This window comes from Colossoma macropomum, unplaced genomic scaffold (assembly GCF_904425465.1).
Source record: "Colossoma macropomum unplaced genomic scaffold, Colossoma_macropomum, whole genome shotgun sequence".
Lineage (NCBI taxonomy): Eukaryota > Metazoa > Chordata > Actinopteri > Characiformes > Serrasalmidae > Colossoma > Colossoma macropomum.
In genome coordinates this window covers 28,521,817-28,545,779 of record NW_023494785.1, presented here as the reverse complement: position 1 = coordinate 28,545,779, position 23,963 = coordinate 28,521,817, and the positions used below count along the sequence as shown (strand labels likewise).

The 23,963-nt window shown below is 39.1% G+C and overlaps 1 protein-coding gene across 9 annotated transcripts in view; it reads left to right on the top strand.

Moving 5' to 3' along the window:
* Positions 1-23,963, top strand: part of ptprma (protein tyrosine phosphatase receptor type Ma) — a 263,649-nt gene that overhangs the window by 150,962 nt on the left and 88,724 nt on the right. For all 9 annotated transcript variants that reach the window (XM_036589675.1, XM_036589718.1, XM_036589694.1 and 6 more), the window contains exons 8-11: positions 8,907-9,212; positions 10,139-10,248; positions 14,571-14,772; positions 14,873-14,975. In XM_036589675.1, coding sequence (XP_036445568.1) covers positions 8,907-9,212; positions 10,139-10,248; positions 14,571-14,772; positions 14,873-14,975 — 721 coding nt within the window. The remainder of the gene's footprint in view (positions 1-8,906; positions 9,213-10,138; positions 10,249-14,570; positions 14,773-14,872; positions 14,976-23,963) is intronic.

Genomic DNA, 23,963 nt, shown 5'->3' with positions numbered 1-23,963 from the left:
TGTTCAAAAGTTTATGTTAATAATTTATGTTGTACTTTTATATGTTTTATTCCACATTTTAAGGATTCCAAGCTATTATATTATTGTATACTGCAAATTATGCACTGTAAATATCTATTTATAATCATTTTTGTGATGTTTTGATCACTTTTCAAATATGAGGCATTCTGCGTGCCCAGTCTTGTCCACAAAGGGCCGGTGTGGCTGCAGGTTTTTCCTTTCAACAAAGCAGAAACACACATGATCAGTTGTTAAAGGCTGAGACTGACCGATTCAACAAGTAGATTTAGTTGAGCTCCAGCTCTACTTGTTTGGAATTACAACCTGCAGCCCAACCAGCCCTTCACGGATAAGATTGGACGCCCCTGGTTTACTGTAATCTTCGGTAACTTCATTCTCTAGACTTTACAGCTACGCAGTGTCCATAAGCAGTCGAATGTGTGTAGGGGGTAAATAAAGATGTTCAGTTATCACTTTCTTTGCAGACTAGCCACAGTTTTCAATTTCTATTACAACTTTATTGGTCTTTCACACTGCAATCACAAAACAAACTCTCATTCTCTTTCACCTGTACTCTCTCTCTCTCTCTCTCTCTCTCTCTCTTTCTCTCTCTCTTGCTGCACAAACAGATAATCTGTGTAAATAAACAATGATTTGTCTGGTAGAGTGTTTTTTTTTCTTTTTGCCACACAGCTGAGGCTAATCAATAGGCTGTTAACACTCTGTTCTCTTTCTCAGTGTGAGTTATGACCAGGAGCGAAAGTGGTGGGAAAATCGATGGTTTAAAAATGTAATGCAGGTGTTCTCCAGTGCAGGTGGATTGAGAACAAGTGTGGTTTGAGGGGCAGGGTCTTGTTGAGAAAGAGGAAGGTGTGCTGATGATCTGAGGAAAGCTGAGATCATGAGAGATTAAGTATTTTGATTCAAGTCCTTTTTGCTCAACTGCTTTTGAAACAGCTTGTCTTTACAGGAATTGCTGTATGTTTCACATCATTTTCTTTCATTGCCTGTGTCACATGACTGCAGAGAAGAGATTACTAAAATGCATGCTCTTATCATAATAATAATATGATTGCTGGTAACCTAGAGTAACATTAAGATTGACTGAGTTGAAAGTTGTGAAAAAAGCCACTTGCCAGCAGTCTAGGGAGAAATGCTACATTACAGCCTCAAGACTATGTTAATATTTCAGATAGATTGTTTTGCAGTCAGATTCTCTCTACCTTCTTAAAGATTGATAGGTACTCTTTATTGTGCTCCAAGAGGATTTTTGTATAGGCATATGTCCACAAACATCCCACACTCAGAGCACACAGAGGACACAACTTTTCCAAAACATAGTTTCTTGCAGGTTAGTGTTATATATCTATGACCAGATGGGTCATAGATATATAACACTAACACTAATGCATGTTGTGGGTGACTGGGGGTCTTTTACCATCATTAGCCTTATTGCTGAGGGTTTTTAAGGCAGTACGCACAACATGTGCTAGTTTGTTCATACTGAGTGATTTGCGTGTTTGAACTGTGTGTTCATCATATGATGGAACGCATAGGCAAAGGAAAAACATTTTTAATTGAAGGTACGTTGTTTAGTGACACACTGACCATGAATATACGTGGCCGATTCTGATTCAGATTTTTTTTACAGTCAAATTGGCCCATGGACATTTTTGATGATTTTTATTAGCTCACACTGAGTGGGATAAATGAAAATACTAGTGCATTTAAAGGACTTTTTTAGCCAAAGTCACAGTATAAAAAAACATTATTTTCTCTTTACTGGGACTAACTGACATTTAAAATTCTCAAATGAAAAATCAGTTGACAAATTAAATAACATGAATCAAATAAAGTAGTAGACAAAGTAACAGGTTATACAACTAGTTATTTAGTACAGTGAGTTAGGCACAATTATTATACAACATTTTAGTAAAGGTGTAGCAGCAGCATTCAAATATACTGTGAGTGCACTTACAGTTATATGCAAAAGTTTTGTTGCTCCCTGGTGAAATTCTGTGTTTTGTTGATTTTCTAAGTTCTCTACAGAGAACACACTTCTGCGTTTCAACCAACAGTTACTGTTTATTTGTTGAATTTACCTATGAAAAAAAATAAACATAAAATGTGGCCTGTGCAAAAGTTATGATACATTTTTTTTTTCCTGTTCTCTTTTTTCCTATGTGCTAAACTCAGCAGATGTGCAGAAAAATGCCCTATTTGAGTTTGTTCTGTAGAGGATTTGTTAATTTTTTTCACCAAACCAAACATTTGACCGAGGGTGTTCAAACTTTTGCATATAGCTGTACCTGACTCAATCACAAAGTGCACAAAGATAGGTTCAAATTTAACTAACAAATTGGCCCATTGCTTATCACGCATTTGGATTGGATGCTGGTCTTCCAGTCATGCCTCTGCAGCACTGGTATGAGGAGATTTTTTATTATTAAGTTTTTTTGTCATGAATATACTTGTTCACACATGTTCGCTGTAAAGGGCCTTAAAAAATTAAAACAAAAAAATTGAAATGGCAGCTACGTTATTGTTCTTGTTTAGTCTTGTCTATTTTTCAGGTATTGTTAGCTGTCAGATTGTTTAGACTTCGAGCAGACGCGTTCATTGTATAGTCACATTCAGAGCAGCTCTCCAGACTATCTGACCAGTCATGCTTTGTGTGTTTGCATGAGTTGAAAAGAAGGTTTGCAGTTTCCGTGCAAGTAAACATCAGGCAAATCTTGAAAAGACTTTGTTTGTTGTTATACTTGTCAAACCTTTGCCAAGAACCTCTGACTGCTTTGCTGCATCCTTGATTTTTTTCCTGTAGTCTCCGCTGGCTGGAGCATGCCCTCCAAATAGCCTTGCTCGTGTAATTGCAATGTGCACCTCGTTTTGAGTAGCCCCTGACTGACCTCTTTGATGTATTTTAATAGAGACGCCCTCATTGGCCTCATCGACGGCTCGGAGAGGTCACAGGTTGTGTAGCAGGGTGGTGTGAGTTATTGTTACCTCTGAGCTCAGTGCGCTGGGAATTTGTGAAGGGGGGATAAAAAATGTGTTTGTCAGAAAATGTGTGAATAAAAGACTCTATTGACTGAAATCATACACATGTGGGACCTTTGATTTATGAGCGAGCCTCCAGCGAGTGTGTTTTTCTTTCCTTTTTTAATATTCCTTATAGAGATATTTGTTTTATAATAATGCGCATCTGACAGCAAGGTTGAGCTTTGTGACCAGCAAACGTATTATTATGAAAACAGTTTTTTTTTCCATTTCATCTCCGTAACCCGTCAAAATCTACTACATATATTTATTCTCGTTCATGAGCTTGAGCATCTTTCTAAAACCCACAGTGTTGTGCATTATAAGTGAAAGGTTATGCGCTGTGTAGTCATGCTATGGCTCAGTAAATGGAGGTCTATAAGTCAGTCTGTGTTGAACGGGAATGCCTCTCTTCTCCACTACAGCACTGAACTCTCCATCAGTTGTAGTGAGTTCTAAAACGTGCCAAGTGTTTCACACTCCTCGCCGCCTTTCAAAATCAGCAATGGAATTCCACCTGCTAGCTTTCAGATAGCACTTTTCCTCCCTGCAAGACACCTCTCAATCAGACCCATTGCCATCATCTCACAAAAGTAACCGGCAGTCATCACAAGGTGCCCAGCCTGACCTTTTCACACTTCCATTCTCCCTTTCACATTACCTCAGTCACCCTTTCTCACCCTAGTACAGCATCTATGGAGATATGAATGGAAAAACATGCACTAGAATGAAAATAAAATACCCAGGTTCTCCCTTTACAATGGCCAGTTCACCATTGTAAGAAGTTTTGCATTTCATTGTACGCCAAGTATATATATTTCTCCTCCATTCAGTAGCATTGTACTGAAGAGCTGTGATTATAGGCTTTAATAGTTAAGTGCTGCCTCCCTGCACAATCAACACTCAACGGGAGCTTGCAGCAGTCAGCCTTAGAAAAGCTCAGTTTCTTTCTACTCTGATTGCATTTGACTGCATTCAGTGAACCATTCACTGGGTTCCTGACAGTTATGGACATAAAGAATCAGGATTCAGCTATACATCTCTTTCTATGGACTCTTTTCACATGCACTTTATTATGGGAAATATATGAAGGCCTCCTTTGGCTTATTGATCTACATAAAAGTGCTTTTAGATCTTTCCATACATGTTGACCTGGGCATGAAAATGTTATATCATGATACCTGAAGACATTTTCACAGTACGCAATATACATCATGATACTTAGTTTGTCTGAGGTTTGATAAGTTGTAAGAGCAAACAGAATAACCAGCCACATTTAAACAATACTATCAAAAATTATAATCAAATAGATTGTTGTTCAGTGTTTCACATACTGCGCTGCACTAAATCCACTTAAACAGGACTAATTCTGCTCTCTTTGTAATAAAACATGCAGCTGTTGTGTGTTCTTTAAGTACTGACGGTATCCACAATATGCTTGGAGAAGTCTATTGTGGTGCAACTTATCATGATAAAATATTGTCATATTGCCCACCACCACTTTTTGAAAAATGGTTCATCAAGGGTTTTTTTTTAAGAGAGGCAGTGGTTCTATATTGAACCACAAAGATTCATAGAGTCATTTGAATGCATACCTGGTTCTATTTGTGGTTCCTTTCTATGGTGGAGAACCAGTTGTATGTGATTCTTTAAAGAAACCTCTTAAAATGGTTCTATATAACACCAAGAAAGGTTATTTAGAGAACCAGTTGTATATGTTTCTTCAAAGAAGCCTTTTAAAAATGGTTCTGTATAACACCAAAAAGGGTTTTGTACTGTTACAAATCCTTTCAGTATTAGATAGAACCCCTTTTGCTAAGAATATGTGAACCACAAATAATTAGCTCTTCTAGCAATGGATTATGTATTTCAATGTTTAGTACAACCAACCAGCATATCTTGGCCTGTTTCACTGTTGTAGTCTGTTCTCTATAGTAGTTTGTTTATTTACACATTTTTACAACAGGCATAACCTCAACCTCATTATTGTCTAGCAGGCAAAGAGCTTTGTGTTATTCATTGATATTGTCTTTAACAACCTGTAATCTTTTTATCTAACATCAGATTTTGTATGTTTGCAGAGGTCAGAACACGAATATTTGCCAGGAAGTTTCATACATAATCGTTGAACATAGCATTTTTATGAGCCTAATTGCTAATTTTTATAGGCCTACGTTGTTAATGATTTTTCTCTAATTCTCGAAAGTTACAGTGCAAAATAAAAGTTCTGTATAAGTGGCTGGTCTAATAGCTTGCTGCTTTTACTTAGCGTGATCAATTATTGTTTATAGCTAACAAGGCTAGCTGTATCCAAGACTGCAGCATTGAGGCTCTCAAGGACATTGGGACACAATATTTGACCAATTTCAGGCATATCAGGCATATATTGGTGGTGTATGACAGGCACGTACTTGCAGACCAGCCTTATAGTGAATGTTGTAGCCCCAAGACCCAGAGTTGACCTTGATACTAGACAAGATTCTGTTGCCATTCTGTGCCAAAAACATCTGAAAAAGCACAAAGCCTGGCTGTCATTGCTCAGAAATGTTCTGAAGCCTTCATCAGACTGTAAGCATGGGCTCTTTTGGAGGGCCTTCAAAGGCTGCGGGAACAGAAAAGGCATTGTTTGCATTTTCCTATCACACACCTGTTCAGAAACCATCTCTGTTCTTCATCTCTGTTGTGATGGAAGTGCCCATAAACCCAAGGATGCTCTCAGTTCGGCTGAGGCACTCCTTTCTCCGTGGCGCATCAGCAGGCAAGCAAGCTTTGAGTTCTATTGTGTGAGAAAATTGCTCCTCTTCGTGAATTCGCCGAACGCAGGCCTCTTGAGAAAGAGACGTAGTCGCACTCTTGGGATTGTCATTGTTGATTACTGTGCTTGGAATGAATTATACCATGTTCTTTTTTCTGCTCTATGTGAAATATTATAATACGTCCTGTTCAGAGTGCACAGACAGATGCGTTCACCTTGTTCCACTGCTGTAGACTGTAGGAAGAGGCTGGGGTTGACATGTTCTCTCTTATCATTCTTCCTGATCAAAGTAAACATAATAATTAAGCTTTAGTATTCCATTTTAAAAACAAATCCTGTACCATGTTATATTTCGATCTCCTGTTTTGTATCTCTTAATCCTGCCTTTTTAAAGAAATAAATGACAGTGAGTCTTTTAATGAGTGAATTATGATTGTTGACTATTTGACTGGGCAATTTTCCACATTTGTCACAGTATAAGGGTTTTAGATAATATTTAGGTTTACATTAATAAAGTTAATGACCCCATGCTTCATGAGTACTCTGTGCTAAAAGAATGTCTTATAAACTTGACTGGCTTGCTTAATTCGACTGTTTAGTTCTGTTTTCCTGTCTTTTTTTCGATTTGAATTTCAGAGGAATTCCCCTCTAGCTGTCAAGTGCACAAAAACAAATAAAAAACTAAAAACACTGCTTTAAAACTAGTCATGCACAGTGATTTTGGAATCATATCAGTATCAGCGGATAATTGTAATAATAAAAAACATTATCAGCATTGGACAGATGTTTAGACTTGACCAACATTTCGAACTGATATTTGATTATGTGTTTATTGTACTCCAGATTATGTTTAGGTGATACTGTGTTACTGTGATAAAACCTCTGTGGAAATAAATGTTATATTTTGCTAATTCAGGGGGGGTTAATACTGGATTCTGCATTTTATTCATGTTTATATAAACATCAGCTGATATGTATATAAAAATATCAGTTGTTGGCATCAGCCCACAGTTCCCATATTGATGCCCCTATTGGAAATGGATATTGCTATTTTATGGGCATTATATCACAGATATCATACACATTATCTAGCTGAAGACATCAGTAAAACTCAAAAATTGCTTCAGCATCACAGTATAGGCAATATATCGCCCAGCACTAATAAACAGTTACAGAAATAAAACTGCAGCAGAGATGAGTTTGGTTCAGTTTACTTGTCCAGCAGTACATTCACTGTAGTGACTAGAAAAGCACCTTTTTGTTCAGAATGCATTGATTTCAGTGATTAATACCACATGTCCATTATCTTCTACTCACACAACAGTGCAGTAAAACACTCTCCTTCAGAGCTTTATCACAAGGCCGCTGATTAAAGGGTGTTTCCAGCCCCTTGTTTTAATCTTCATCCTTGCGTGACCTGAATAAAAAATAAAAACGGACTCTAGGGCATTCATACAGACCCTGAGAGAAATGGCCTCTTCAGATCTAACTGTTTTTCCTTTATATTCATGTCAAGGCCTTCTTAAAAGGCCTTTGTGATACTGTATCCCCCCGTGATACCTAGGCAATGTGAGAGAACACAGTACATAACCTTAACATGTGAAGTGCACTGTTGATTGTTGTTCATTTGTCAAGGTGTGTTGGGGATATGGTATGAAGTTTGTGTGGTTCGGCTCCACCTGAATTATTTGGGCCTCTAACTGTAAAAAATCAACTTTAAAAATAAGCTTAAGTCTTGTCAGTCCTCATCAGGGTGCACACTGGCACATGGGATTGCCTGTTTGGGCAACCCATGGTCTTTTGTAATGGCAGCCTATGTGGGAACTGTAAGGAGCTCAGCAAGCAGAAAGTGCTTCGGAGCTGAATTCCACAGAAATGGTCCACAAATTGAACCCGGGATGGGAATTGATCCTATTACCAGACCTGGAGTTCCTCTGGGAGTGCAGGAGGCAGCATCTTTCTCTGATTAGACCTGATGGGAGACTGAACCTGGGGGGCTTGCCTGGCCAACAGAAATTCCCTACATATCAATGCTGAGTCCCATCAGGAATCACCCATCAGCGCTGAGATGTGGGGAGTAACTGACGGTGCCACAGCTTGAATTAAACCTTTGGAGCTCTGAATGTGGTGTGGACTATCAAGCTTTATATCCACTGGTTATAAAAATAACCACTGAATGGAGGCATATTTTGGAATATTTGTATTTACGTGGTGCTAATGCCAACAACTTTGCCAAGAAGGAGTACAGTCTATATTCTGTTTGGTTTTTTAAGCATCACATTTTGAATATTTGTAGAGGTCTCCCACAAGTATTTGCCAGGCCACACAGTACTCTGCAGAAGTCAGACACCACCTTTCATTTATTTCATTTCCAGCAGAAAACATACAACAGGAAACTACGTGGAAGTCTCATCAACTAAATATAATGTCACATTTTTCCATATTTTAATGTGTCCACTCTTGTGCCCACAGCTTCCATTGTTTTCAAGAGACTTGCTTTCAGTTTTTCAAGGAAATCTGCAAGGACACCTTTAAAGTTCAGTCTTAGAAGTTTTTTTCCAAGTAATCCCATACACATTCAGAGATGTTGAGATGTGGGCTATGGGGTGGCCAGTCCATTGTTCTGAGAACACCAGCAATTTCTTTGGTGGATAATCTTACATCTGCACTTAATGGCTGTTTTGACTGGAACATAAAAAAATAACAATAAATAAAGGGTGGTCTCTGACTTTTGCACAGTACTATACATAATCAGTGACCGTATCGTTTTTATGAGCAGACATGGCTATTACTTATAAGCCTGCATCATTATTGATTTTTATCTGATACCCAAAAAAGTTACAATGCAGAATTAACATTTAACTGTGGCTGGCCTAGTGCTACTTACTTGGCACGACCAGCTATTGTTTAAGGCTGTAGCTAACTTGTTCATTAGGGTTCATGTTCAGTTCAGTTTCTCTGTGTGAGCACAGAACCAAAACAACACCTATGTTGCTGTTATGGTACTTGCAGACTGCACTCTGTAAATGAATGTCACATGATGTCTTGTTGTCCCTGAACATAAGTTTAGCTTCCTTACCTAACATGCCTGCTGCTCTGTCTCCTCTCTCAGACCCCATGCATGGTCCACGGAGGCTGGAGGTGGTGGATATCAAATCCAGGCAGATCACTGTGCGCTGGGAGCCATTTGGCTACAACGTTACACGTTGCCACAGGTACAACCTGACGGTGGAGTACCGATACAAGGTGAATCGCAAAGATGAGACAAAAGAAGAAGAGATTGACTCACACAATGGGGTCTCGCAATACACCATCAGCAACCTGTCACCCTACACCAACGTCAGCGTCAAGCTGGTGCTGCGCAACCCAGAGGGTGTCAAGGAAAGTCAGGAGCTGGCTGTTCTAACAGATGAAGATGGTGAGGAGTTTATTCTAATCGTTCTTTTAGGATTTTTCACATTTTGCAGTTCTGTTTACACCATTCTGTTTTAGTGGCTCTGTAGCCTTTAATCAAGGCCAGTGTAAGAGTGTAAGACTAAATTTTCAAAAGATAAATAGTGTCTGCCTTGGCTAATGTAATTCATATTGATTGAACTTTATTCACTGAAGAGTTTCAAAGGGTATCGTGTTTCCGTCTAATTCATGCATGGATGTTAAGTATTTTGAATACACAAGCAGCAATTACACCAACTGCTCCCTTTTGAGCATGTTGGCTTCTCACGTAGAATGAATGGAGTTGACGCCTTTGACCCGTTCCTTTGATAGCGGAAATGAAAATTTCTGCTTTGCATTTCGTCCTTTCCTTTCTGCTGCTTTTTGTCCATTCTGAACCATCCTTGACCCGATTGCTAGTTTGTTTTGCTGTGCAGCATACAATGTGCAAGCAAGACACTTTCTATCTGTTTATTTTATCCAGTTATGAAACTTAATAAGGGAAAATAAACCATGGTCTTATATCAGTTTTAGAGAGGAGGAAAAAAATCTATTAGAACTCTATTAGACCAAGAATGTTTAACTGGCCAGATTATCCCAGGACCTGAATAAATACATACTTATCTGCGGAGTCCAGTGCCCTGTTTTTGGATATTCTCTTTGACCATGTGTGATCACACCTGCATTTGAAAAGACTCATTTAAAGTGCAGAGTTGTTTGTTGAGCATGTGAGTGTATGAGAATATTGATTTAGAACAGAAAAGATCAGCGCTGGTCTTTGGATGTAGTGGAAAATCAATATGGCTATGATCAAGTGAATACATCAGTTTGCTGAAAAACTCCCTTCTCCCCCCCTCTCTCTCTGTCTCTCTCTCTTTCTCTCATTTAAACATTTGTTTCTTTGTATTGCAGTGCCGGGCGCTGTGCCTTTGGAGTCTATAGAGGGAAGCACCTACGAAGAGAAGATCGCCCTCAAATGGCGAGAGCCCATTCAGACGTATGGAATCATTAAACAGTACGAAGTAAGTCTCGGCTGCACCAGCCCTTCCTCAGCACAGCCCGCGCCCTGCTTCACATTCATCTTCTTCCTGCCATGCTCCTTCAATGCCTCCATCTTTCATTCACTCCAGGCTCTTAATTGACTAATAAATCTAACCTAATAACCATAAGCCCTCAATGCTCAGGAGCTTGTTAACACAATCTATTACCAGCTGAAGCTCTGTGATAGGGCTAATCCCAGCCTAGAACAGCCACTGCACACAGCGATATAATCTCCATAAACTACAAAAAGTGTCACATCCACTGCTACAATTACACTGCCTGTCTCTTGTTAATATCTTCCTCGCACCCACACTTGTAATGTTTCCTGGCTATCTTCCTCATAGCTTGTCCACCGTCTGCCTCTGTGAAATGTCACTTGGGGTCAGAGCAGTATATCACAGGGAGGTGGAACAATCAAAGTTTATGGAAAAGAAAGTTTGTGTCACCTTGAGGACGTTGACAGGACTCTTGAAAGAAGACTTTTTACTGTTCCAATGAAAGTGGGTATGGCTGGGATGACATTGCTGGAAGAGATCTCCAAGGAGGCTTTTAGTGTTTTACCACAAACGGAAACATAAGCACAGAGTGCATACCTGAGCTTTGTGGTCACACAAACCTTCCTGTGCTGGAATGTGGGCAAATTTGGGTCAAGAGAAAACATGTTGCATGTACTATACAAAATAAAGATCTTGGGCTGGCTTTACATCTAACTTTAGCTGCTTGAAACATACATTAAATAAATTATCACTTAATGTAAAGTCTCCAGCAACTCATTTGAAACTCAGCCGCAACAGTTGCAAGGGTCTCAACTTTGGGATACAAGTTCCATGAAACAGCCAATCAATGTGTCACATGAATATGTTGCACAAAATCATTTTAAATGACTGATTTCAGTGCATTAATGGACTAGAAAGTAAAGCAGAAGTGTATCAGATGATCGAAAATGAGATCCTGTGCTTTAACTTTATGCAAGTTTGGTAGTGTTTCATTTTTTTCAATTACCCAAGCCTTGACAACAAACAGTTTCTCAAGTCTAATGTTTTTGTAACCAGATGATTTAGCTATTCAGCTAATAGTAATAACAGCTTGTGCCAGCATTTTTTCCTCCAAACTTTTGCACACTTTTGGCAAAAATAAGTTAACACTCTATACTCTACACAGAACACAATTCTGTACATTTCAAAGCACAGTTACTGTTTATTTATGGAATTTAGCATATTTGGGAAAAAAAAATGTATATATATATATATATATATATATTTTTTTCAATATGTTAAAACCAGCACGTAAATAGAAACTGTTTATTAAAATGATCTGCAAATGTGATATTAAAGTTTCTTCTCTGTAGAGGATGTGTTAACTTACTTTCAATTAAAGAAAATCAACAAAACGTAATTTGACCAGGGACATTCAAAATTTGCATATGACTGTACATAACTAGATTCATTTTTCTCCTCTCTTGACACCCCCTAATTTTACACCGAGCAGCGACTCTTTTGGTATCAAAGGATGAGAATCATTACAGAAGAGGAGATGAGAGACGGTCCTCAATGAACTTGCAGTGCTTCTATGACAGAATTAGTGAACCATCAAGTACAACTGTACTGGTTACTTAAACATTCGTTTTCAAAGACATAACATACACACAGCAGCCTGAATATATAGTCAAGAAGTATAAGTAGATAGATAAAAGATAAACCTATCAATATAGAAAAGGGAAAGGCAATGACAGCTTGAAAAAATATACAAAGACAATAGAAATGCTGCAAATTTGCATATGTAATAACATACTGCAGATGACTTTGTATAGCAAGAATGATAGCAGCTCGTATTTTTTAATACATTTTAATTTGACTAACTAGTGCAGTAATTGACTATGCTGCATGCAACTTTGTTTTTTAATTGCTTTGTGTAACTGTCTGATTGCATGGAAATTAAGATGCATGCAACTCACAACATGCAACTAGTTGCAAGGACGTTTTACCACATGAAGCCATCCTTAAACTCTACACCTAGTCTCCGAATACACTTTTTCACAGTGCAGTCTTCACACGAAAATGTCTTTCTCATTTTTAAAGTGTAGGCCTACATTATTTGTTACGCTCAACTTTGTGTGTGTCTGTATGCCATATGATTTGATGTGCGCTTCTGGACGCTACACAATGCAGCATTCAAAAGAGCCATTGTAGCAGAACTTCATTTGTGGAAATTCAACCAATTAAGCTGTCACATTCACATTATGAAATTATATTCTGTCATGTCTCTCGCCTGTTAGACGGTGTCACGAGCATGATCTGCTGCAGTTTTAAAGGAAAAAGGACAAATCAAAGGCTTTCTGCCTCATTAAAGTCTGATAGACTTCCACCGTTATTATTTTTCCCATGACATTTCAGCACTCTTAGGTGCACTTTGATCAGAGAGGAACCTTTTTACCCCAAGACATCTTTTGTTCACTAATCCTGAAGCTACCTCTGGAACTGAGATTGAAACATGCACTGTGATTAGCTTAGCTACTTATAGATGCATGGTTTTAATGCTCATTTAGACCCTTTAATCAATAATTCAGTGACAAAACGCAAGGATCACTATTCATTTCAGCCTCTCAGTAGTCACATCACAACAGTCACAACAGTCCTTTTAAGTTATTTTATGCTATAGTATTTATAGAGAAAAAACTACTGCATTGCATTCCTGTGATTATGAAACTAATCTTTTAATAGACATTTCTCAGTGATCCTTTTCCCACTCACTCCAAATAGCAGCATGCTCTTTACCAAATTGCAATAGAGCCATTTCTTATTCACAAAGCATAACTCGAATGCATCCCATAGACTCATTCTGCGATTTATGGCATCCTTTTTTATCGCTGCGTCCCTTTCGTTCATCACCCAGTCTGTGGCGAAAGAAGTTCTTGTCAGAGTTTGAAGGGCCGTTTGAAAGGCTCCAGATGCACGCCTGCACCAGGGTGTAATGGAAAGAAGCGGGCTGGTATTTCACACCTGACGGCTCAAGACCACACCGCCCCCGCGGCTCCCTTTGTGCTCCTTAATTGGAATCAGACTGGAACCGTGATGGAGGGGCCACCCATTAGCATGAAGAATGATTTATTCAAATGCGGCTTTTCAGCCACCCTGATAAAGTTACATTGCGTGTACTGGGCACAGGGAGCCCTAGTATAACATTTCTTTCTTTCCCTTCCTCTAATCTCCTGCTCAAGAGGAGAGAGGAGAGTACAATGGAGATGGAACAACAGAGACACTCTGAACCTGCACTATCAACAGAAATTGAGCATTGTTAACACAAAAACTGGCTGAAGTTTGCCCTCTGCCTTTCTCTTATTTTTGGCCCCCAGGGTTTTATAATTTGTAAGATAAGTATCATAAACAAGACCACCCACTTTTTTCTGCTGTGGATTTCATTGTTATGTCATTTAATGTAGATGACAAATCTTGTATTGCACTTAAAGCTTAAAGAATTCCACAGATTTTTCAAATTTCTACATAACTAAATTGTTAAGACATGAACAAAGTCATTCAGAGTGGTTTGGCATGAAATGCTCCTTTCTGGAAAAACTTGCCAAGTTAGAATTGTTTACAGTGGTGGTGATAGTAACCAGATATCTGAAGTGTTTAATGCCTCTTAAAGCACCTTCTCAGAAAGTTATTACATGACATAGTTAGGAATGTCTGCCTAAAACCTGAGACAATGTTTTATGACAGTTTTAATAAAACATTTTTAATTCATTTACAGAGGCATCTGCAGAGTCTTTTAAGGCAAAATATCCCCCAAATAACTTATTTTTTCAGATTTACCATATATGAGCTGCAAAGGTTCTCTAGAATGAACTATTTAACATAAACCACTCTAAATGACTTTGTTCACATCTCAAAGATTAAATTATTCAGAAATTTTAAAAAATTGGTGAGTCCCATCTAACAGTAGTAAAATACAGTAAGATATCAGACAAGTTGAGGTGTATTTAAAGCAGCTTTATGTACAGTAAGAATGAATATGTTACATATATGGAAAATAATATTCTTTTTAAAAATGACAAAAAAGTCTGAACAAAAAAAATAAAGTTCCAATGTCTTTGGGTCTCAGACTATAAGACTATGACATTAAGAGTAGCACAATATGGTGCAAGTTTTAATGAGAAAGACTTTAGGCACTGATATTATGATATACTTATGTATGAAGATTTACAGCATTTTGACATTCATGCATGGTGTTTTATGTTGAGCTCAGCATTATGGATTCCCATCCCATTTTACCATGTCTCTCTCTCTCTCTGTCTGTCATTCAGATAGTCTACAAAGCTGTCAGCTCCTTTGACCCAGAGTTCAACCTGACCAATCAAAGTGGAAAAGTGTTGAAGCCCAGTAATGAGACATCTCACACATTTGTGGGACTTTACCCAGGCTCCACCTACTCCTTCACCATCCGAGCCAGCACTGTGAAAGGCTACGGTTCTCAGGCCGTCACCCAGTTTACCACCAAGATTTCATGTAAGGGTCATCTCCAGCTGGATGCTGTACTGGCAGTAATGTTTCAAGGCATGTAATAAAAATGAGCACACAAGTTCTGTTAATAGTATGTTTCTGACAGCCCCACACATGGCTGGCTATGATCAGGAGACACCCCTCAATCAGACGGACAGCACTGTGACAGTCCTGCTGAAACCTGCCCAGAGCAGAGGAGCACCGGTCAGGTAGGAAACCTCACTAAATCACACAAAAACAGAAGTTACACACATTATCCTCCACACACATACAACACATACACAACCTTATGTGCACACAATCAATCCCATGACATTTCTCTTCATTTGGATCCTGACCAATTCTCACATCTCAGATGAGTTTCTGTGCATGATTGAATGAATCAAGACGTTCACATCATTCACTAAACATAGCTTTGCTAAAAATAATGCAAACCTATCTTTAACCATGCCACATTAAAGGGTCCAATATATATGCCAAGGCAGCATAATGCAGCAATGTAATCACAGTATAGTAGATTACCTATCCGTAACTAACATAATTTACACTAGATGTTGAAACATTGCTGTGAGGATTTGATCACCTTCAGCCACAAGAGCATTAGTAAGGTACTGATGTTGGACGATTAGTTCTGGATCACATGGAACATCATTCCAACTCATCCCAAAGGAACTGGATGGTGATCCATCACTCCAGAGAACACGGTTCCACCGCTTCTAGTAGAGTTTCCTCAGATTTATTGGTATCGGCATAATTACTGTCAATAAAGCTCCAGTTGTGCGTTAAAGTATCTAATTTTAGATTTCTGAGGATTTTTAATATTTGTGCTAGCAGTCACATGCACAGTCGCTACAAGTGGCAAGCAGCACCTTATGAGCATGCACACTTATCGAAGCTCTTAGCGCGGGTGGCTAGTAACTGGGAAGGTTCATTGGCAGGTTGTATGCACAGCAGGATAATCACGTGTAGCCTTTGCTCTCCCAGGCTGCTAGTCCTAGCAGGCAGATCTCTGTACAAGCACATCAAAGTCCCAGTGCTAATTGATTCTAATTACTTTCAGAGGCATTAGCAGGTTTTGGTCTGTGGACGGTGTGCGTGTCTATATACGTATGGGTGTGTGTTTTTTTGTACATTTTTATGATTATCATCACGTTTTATTGTTTGTGCATTTGATCCCAGCGAGAGGCACTTTTTGCCTTTTGAAGATAAGAACAAAGCTTACCTCGTACTGAGAAGCTCATCACAGTCTTGTCCCCTTTACCCCTTTTTTCATGCTGCCTGCTAGGCCAAACTGCACACTGTGGTTATGTGGGTTTATCCTCACAGTGCCTTTTTTAAAACTACTGTCTGTTTGCCTGCTTTTAGGCTGCTGGTGTTTAAAACATGTCTTGCAGGGGGAATTTCACCAATTTCTAAAAAAATGTCTGCATAATTTAATCATTTGGATGTAAACAAAGTCATTCTGAGTGATTTGTTGTGAAATGGTCAATTGCAGAGAAATTAACTCTGGCTGACTTTCTTTACAGTGGTGGTGATAAGATACTCGTTTTATGTACTATTCAGAAGGGCCAGTGAACCTACACAAGTTTTATATGTAATGTTGAAAATGATAAAGTAGTGGTTGTCTGGTTCTCATGTCTGGATGTCTGGTTCTCATCAACACCACTGTGAACAATTCTGACTTGGTAAGTTTTCCTCAAAACCACTCTGAATGTCTTTGTTTACATCTGAGCTATTTAATTTTGCAGGAATCTAAAAAATCAGTGTAAAACTCCTTTTTAAAGGGAGAATAGTTTGAGTTTAAACTGTAGCCAGGCCCTTGTTTTCTTTTCATAATTGTCGGTTGAGAGATAAATCAATAATTCTTGGCAAGCTTCCCGCACTCCTGTCTGACTTTTATCTAATTTGCCAGCGTTAACAACATACCCCAAAGTGTGTGTGTGTGCGTTCCAGAATAAGCTATTTGTCTCTGCTTTCTGCTGGATATCGTAGTTGTTGAGAGCAGCTTGTGTGCTATTTGGTAGTGACAGCCGTGATTGCGTGTGCTGTATTTCTCTCTCTCTCTCTCACACTCGTTCTTTTACTCTGCATCTCTTTAGCCACATGCTCATGAGGAGAGTCCTTCTACTCCATTAAAGCACAAATTGATTTCAGTGATCAGGAGCTGCCTATCATTTAATCATTCATAGAGCCTCACAGGCCCCCTTCCACTGCATGCTGATTAACAGTATTAATATTTAGCCCAGGTTTTCTCTTTCTCAGTGCAGAAAGCTCTCAAGCTAAGCTCACTCTAATTATTTTGCCCAGTATTGACTCACATTTTGTTTTTTAAATTTTTTTTTGTTTCTTTTACTGAGACAAAAGTTCATGGAACCTTTTTTTATTATTGACTGCTTTCTTACAGACACTGGCAGAACGCTTTTGTGGCAGTTGCCTTGGATCATAAAGGCACTTTGAAATGCATCAGTATGAATAACCCAACTGCTGTTTTTGCACCTTGTGCTTTGTCATGAAGAATTCAAACTGGTACATGGACTCTCTCTCTGTTTGAGGCGGTTTTAATGGAGATAGAAAGAAATGTGACAAAAGATACTCAGCGTGGAGGGATTTTAGATGTGCCTTTTCCAGACAGCACTTTAAAAAGCACAAAGGTAGATTTCGAGTGCTTTTCGGGATCTGTGGCAGCACTTTTTTACAAGCTGTGGTGCTTTCAGAAAAGCGAATCTAAATCTTATAGATGTTTCAGTAACCTTAAGTTCACAAGTGCCATTTATTTCTGACAGCAGTGGTAACACCTTAAAAATGTGCGAAAATCCACCATTGCTGGCATTCGCACCACCAATGTGGAGCACACATGCTGTCCTGCCTGATCTTAATCGAAGGGAGGTGCAATTTCAGCAGTTATCATCTGTCTTGTCAGCTTGTCACTGCCATCAGTGTTGTCGCCTTAATTACCGTTAGCACGTCTTAATGAATTGCAGACGTCGTTAATTACCCCATAAGGCCAGCTTTTGTTTACCACTAGTGTGCCCCAGTCGTGTTATTGCACATTGAGGGGGGATTTGGCGCTGAGCGAATCAGCTTGAGCATAATCCATTCCAGACTGTTTGAATAACAAATGTGCCATCGCATTAGGATGTCCACGTTTATAAAAACAGGAGTGGGAGCAACGGAATTAGTCCGAAAAGAGAGCATGTGATCAGTGAAGGTAGAAGTGTTAGTTCTGAGGTTTGTTTTGAAGTCAGTGAGATAATGTGAGGCGAGTGCCATCACAGGTAAGGCTCTATCTAGGCATGCTGTGAGTGGAGGGAGGCAAGTATAATATGTGAAAACTGAGGAAATACATGCACCTACACTTGTGACTAAAATTAGACTGCCATTGTGTTGTCATCAAAAACCTGGTTCGCTACCTGTGCGTGAGTGTGAAAAAGGAAATGATACACAAAAGGTGAGAGGAAGAAGGAGAAAAGCAGGAGAATGAGAAAAAGGCAGTAGAGGCTGATGAAAGGGAGTACATTTAAATATCTCTGTCATTTAGAACTGTGACAGTTTATAGAACAGCTGTGCTTAATAGTTGTAGGAATATATATGTCCAGACAACCCTTTTGATTGGTGATTTCAGTACTCATTGCTGACACAGGCATAGTTGTACACACAGGTTATGATCTCTGTAGATAAGCTATTACAATAGAATGGAAGGCTCTGGAGCAGCTGCACATGAGCCTAAGGTCATCATGCCCAATGACCAAGCATCAGCTAGAGGGCTGAATGATTAAACATTTTTATATTGAAATTGCAAAGGAGCTGCAATTAAAATTATATCATTATTATTATAAAATTATATCAATATTATTATTATTATTATTATTATTAAATAATGTAATAAAACAGGACTCATGAACTAGCAGTTTTGCACATTACATTAAGCATTCAAGCCTCAAGCTGGAAATATGTTTGTCTTCTTGAAAAAAGCTAAAAATAATTTATAGAAAAAAAATGTATATTATATAATCATTATTATATCGCAATTGTAATATAGGTCAGAAAAATTAATTTAGATATTTTTGCAAATCATTCCACCTTAGCCAGAGAGGTATAACCCCCCCCCCTCCAGCACTGGGCAGTAGATGAGTACATTCTCTGGGGTGATGGAGTACCGTCCAGTACAGAGTTTAATTATCTAACATCAGTACCTGACCTCACTAATGCATTTGTGGCTAAATGCAATCAAATCCTCACAGACATGTTCAAAACATCTAAAGTAAAGTCTTCCCAAGAAGAGTAGAGATTGTTACTCTAGCAAATGAGGAACAAGCTCCCTATTAACATTCTTAATTTCAGAAGAAATGTTGTATGAGCAGATGTCTGTGAAGTGTTGATTTGTAAGGTAATCTGAAGCTACAATATACAGTGCAATGTGTTTTCACGCAAATGATGCATCTAAGCAAATGATGCATCTATCCCTTTGGCAGTCATAACCAGTTAGATTAGAAGATCAGCATCAAGGTAATTGTTTTTCTTTCTCATCTTGTCATTTAAAAGTTCTAAATTCTCTGAATTACATGATCCTTGTGAAGTTGAAAGCCCCATATTTATAAGATAAAGTGAACATGGCTGTAAGCTCAGGTTTAGAAAACAGGGAGACTCACTGATCGGCTTAAAAGACCCTGCGTTTCTATTTCAAACAGCAGATGTTTTAGTGCGATACTCAGCAGAGAACATGTTCTTCACAATGACTGGGTTTGTGGGAAGATTTCCTCTCAATAAGAGTGCGTAGGAATGAAAACATTCCTGCGTTAATTGAAGAGCTGAGTGTGTGTGTAAGCTATATTTACCAGCCTTTGTCAGGCCTCCACGTGTCTGTCCCATTGCATTTATGTGTGGAATTCTCCCCGAGCCATTGCCCAATGATGAGTTGCATTTTGATGACTGGCCTGGCAGGACTACATACAAACTGGTACAATGGCCTCCGCCGGCAGGGGAAGGCTCATTCTGCAGTCTAAGGGGATTAGACCTCACGTCTGTCAGTCACATCGCGCTACACTAATGTTTCCCTCTCCTACGCTGGGCGCGTGGTGGCCACACGGTCGCCCCCGCAGCCTTGTGCCAACACTAGCGCTTGCAGGCTGGCTGCATAGAGAAAGGATTTGCAAAGCTCTGAGCTAGCATCACCACTGTCATTGAATGAAGCTGACTCACAGCCAAGTCCAATGCAAAGAGAAACCAAGAGAGTACACGAAGCTCACACTTCTATTTCTGGCGACAATTACTCCTCTGTTTTTCCAGATTGTTCTCTCACTTTCATCCCTCGGGGTATCATGTTCCTGGGTGTGCTCTGTTTTTTCTAAGAGAATAGCTGAATTCTTTTACAGTAGAGTAACAAGGCAGTTTTTACAGCAGTTTTCAATGATGAGGAAAAGTCTTCATAGGTTTTTGTCTGCCAGGGTTCTCTAGAGGGACACAGTACCACAGTTCCATGTTATAAAGGCAAAAGTACAGAAGACAGTTAGGGCATCAATGGTAGGCTTGGTTCACTGCCCCTAAATGTGGGATTCCCAACAGAGCATGTCTATATTACAGCCTTTATGGTGCTAGCGTATCAGTAACAGTGACACAGCAGTCTAGCTTCAAACATGTTGCTTTTGAGGACACCAATTGCAAAACCCTGGATGAAAAAAGCTATGAGAATATGACGAGGACAAGCAAAGTTTATTGTCATGCATTGTATGGGAGACGAGAGAGAGAGAACTCTTGGAAGTACTTCTTATTTTGTTTGATTCAAAGAAGTACAGTTGGGCCTAGAGAGAGAGGTGCCAGCATGTGCGCCTATTCATTTCAGTAGTTTGCTAGTGGTGCATGTACAACCGGAAGTACATGTCCTAAAGCCTGTCGTCTTTGCATTATGGGGACTTTCTTCTGTCACCAAAATCTGAGCCAGTGGCATGAGTCGTAAATTTCATGTGAGCGATCACACTACAGATGCAGGTCTTCAACCTGATGAGCATGACAGCAGGCCAAGCTGTGTTACTCTGCACCAGTCTAAACCCAAAAGTATTTTTCCTTCTTAAAATCTCATCTCAGGTAAAACAACTTGATCAGACATGCAAAGCTATCAGGTCCAAAAACTGTTTAACTTACAGAACTTCAGTGGAACTTCTTAGTACATACAGCACCTAACAACATAGGAACTGAATTTTGTTAGGAGCTGTTCTTCTGTTTCTGATGCACTCTTTTATCAGAAAAAGAAGGGCTCTATTTATTATCAAAGGATCCACCTTTATAAAACTAATTAAATTTAATGGTAAAGTGTAGTAGTATTTGTAATTTCATTCACAGATTTGAGGTGTTCTTTAGCTCGTTATTGTTAATAACATATTCTTTATTGATACCACATAGAGAACTGTGTATCTTCATGGTCTTATCGTATGCTGTGAAAGGAATGGCCAACCTTTCTGAAGCACACACACCTCTAAATGTTATTCCGCCCCTTTCAATCATAGACCCAATCTGTCAGGCCAGAGAATATGACTCACCCCAAAGCAGATACGTTCATGTATCCTGCCACATACTGGTGGCCTCCTGAATCCAGTTCCCTGCCAAAGATTCATGAAGGAACCTCAGCAAATCAGAAGATTTAAGTGACATTTAATCAGAGAAGCTTCCCCTCATTTGTGTTTCCTGGGTTAGTTTATGAGCAAGAAGATAAATAAAAGTCCCACAGATACCAGAGATGGTTGGTCAGATTTGGCAAAGTAGGCAGCCACTTCAGATATATTTTAAATCAGGAGATCAGCACAGCTCTTCAGGGAATCTACTGTAGCACAGCCATATCCAGTGTACAGCGCTGGTGAGGTAATTTGCCGTAAATAAACAGTGGATAAGTTTACTTTAAAACAGTTCCTCTGGCCAGCTTCCATTGTTCTGACTCTGGGGACAAACTGTTTCTTTTATACTGTTCTAGGACTAGCTCCACTCATAAATCTAACCAAGTCGAACTACAAAACTGGTCTCAGACCAGTGGAAAAGGACATTTTCTACCAGCACCAAATGGGTCAGTCTCATCTTCACCTCCTTGTCCTTCTCCCTGCTCAGAGCACATGAAAAATATCTCAGCTCAGTCAATGCAGAGTGGAAAAGGCCTGTAATTGGAAGGCGATCACATGACCTTCCAAAGCTCCAGTGGATCTGGCAGTGAGGCATGAGGGGGCTTAATTGGTGTCTGCCGGGGTTGCTGAGTGTTCCACTGGAACAAGAGAGCACTTTTTTAGACGCTGTTCACTGAACTGAGCCTTCTTTGATGGCCTACCAGGTAGTCGTTATTGTTGCTGCTGCTTTTTATGAGGGTTTGTTGTGTCTCCTGTGCTGATTGCCTCTCAAAACACCTTCATCACGTCTTTGATGGCGTGCATAACGACTACAACAATACATTCTCGCTAGTGGCCTTCTCATCCCCATGGCTTCAGTCTGTTATGTGTTTTAATTAGAGGAACTTGTTTCTGAGGTTGCCAGTCCTCGAAGGCGAAATGTGCTGAGTGAAATGGACGAAGGTGATGGATGAATGCGAGCGGCATTAGGGAGCGAACTAGGAAGACTGAGGCCCTCTTTTTGGGGGCATGGGAGTGAGCCAGAGGAAAGCCAGGACCCCATGACCCCCCTCCATTCCTCCCAGGCCCCGTCCAACCTCTATAAGCCAATTACCTGATAAGGCAAAGCTAAGACCAATCAGAGTTTCTGGAAACAGTATTTCCCTCGATAGCTGCATAGCCACACTGTTAATGGCACCAGATCGCAGAGCGCACATCGATTGTTGTGTAAGAGAGTGTGTGAAGGGTTTCTTGAATACAAATCAGGGCTTGCTTTCCCAGTAAAGTCAGACAAGGATAAATTAGGTAGGATTAGTATCTTGTGTTTTATCTGTCTTCTGTTTTTCTTAGAAGATCAGCAATCCTTCCTCAAATATCACTACAATCCTTAAGTAACTGCATAGGTTTGTTTCGTCTCTGTACAGCGCTGCTCAGTTACTTAATGACAACAAAATCCATTTCCATGATGAGTCAAAACAACAGAAAAAAGTCATAACAGAATAGTCTAACTGTATAAATTGAAATACTTTCCAGATCCTTACATATAACGACACTCTCAGCTCGCTCCTGACATTTGAAGCCATCTGCCAGTCGAGATAATGTGTCTGTGTTGCCATAAACATCATCTGTGGTTGATAAGTATTTATGTAACACACAGACCTTTTAATCACTTCATTGTTCTAGAGTAATACAACGATTATTCAGCAGGCCTCTGAGCTGGTCAGAGGGAGGAAAAGAAAAACCTGAAATCAACTCTATTTTTCTAGAAACAAAAGCACAACAGCAATTATACTCATCGTTAACTGCTCCAGAGCAGGAACACCAGTGTGAAATATCTATTACCATTTAATAATGCTATTTTTTCATGCCATGTAGCCCACTAGCTCATTATTCATTCACCAATGTTTTTCTTCATGTCTCATTTGATTTCATTTGATATATCATTTTATTTAGTGCGTCTACGTGGTATTTTTGTGCTTAGGTTAACTCCATTGTCGTAACATTTTATAGCTATTTCTTTGTCAATACAAAGACAAGCATCAAATGTAATAGCTTTCTAAACCTACTATTTTGTTATAGCCTGTGCAAAAGAAACATAATGAACCACTTTTTTTCTAATCGGTTTAGGATCATTAATGTGAGCTTGGGACATGGAAACATAAACATTAAAATACTGATTCTGCTTGGTACAAACCAATTTGTTGTATTTTACTCAATTTCTGAGGACTGTTATTCAGACAAATTATATTTTTTGTCATGTTATTGTCTGTAAGATTTGTTTTTGATTGTCTGTAAGATCTGTTTCCTGGGCTTTAGGATGACATAAAAGTGTTTTTGTGTTTATATGGCTTAATTTAGAACAGCATAACACCAGCAACATTTTTTTAAAGAGTGAGTGTTTGTTATATTCAGTATGAAGTAGTATTAAAGCTTTTATCAGTGCTTTCTTGCTTGTTTTTTTTTTTGTTAACTACTTCTTGAACATTTTGCTGTTTTAGAAAACTCTAAGCTTGTTTGTCTGCTGCATAATTAAATCAGTTTGCATAGCAAAAAAGGAACGGTAGGTTAAAGTAGTTTCTATTAAATTAGTGGATTGAAACATTTTCTGCATAA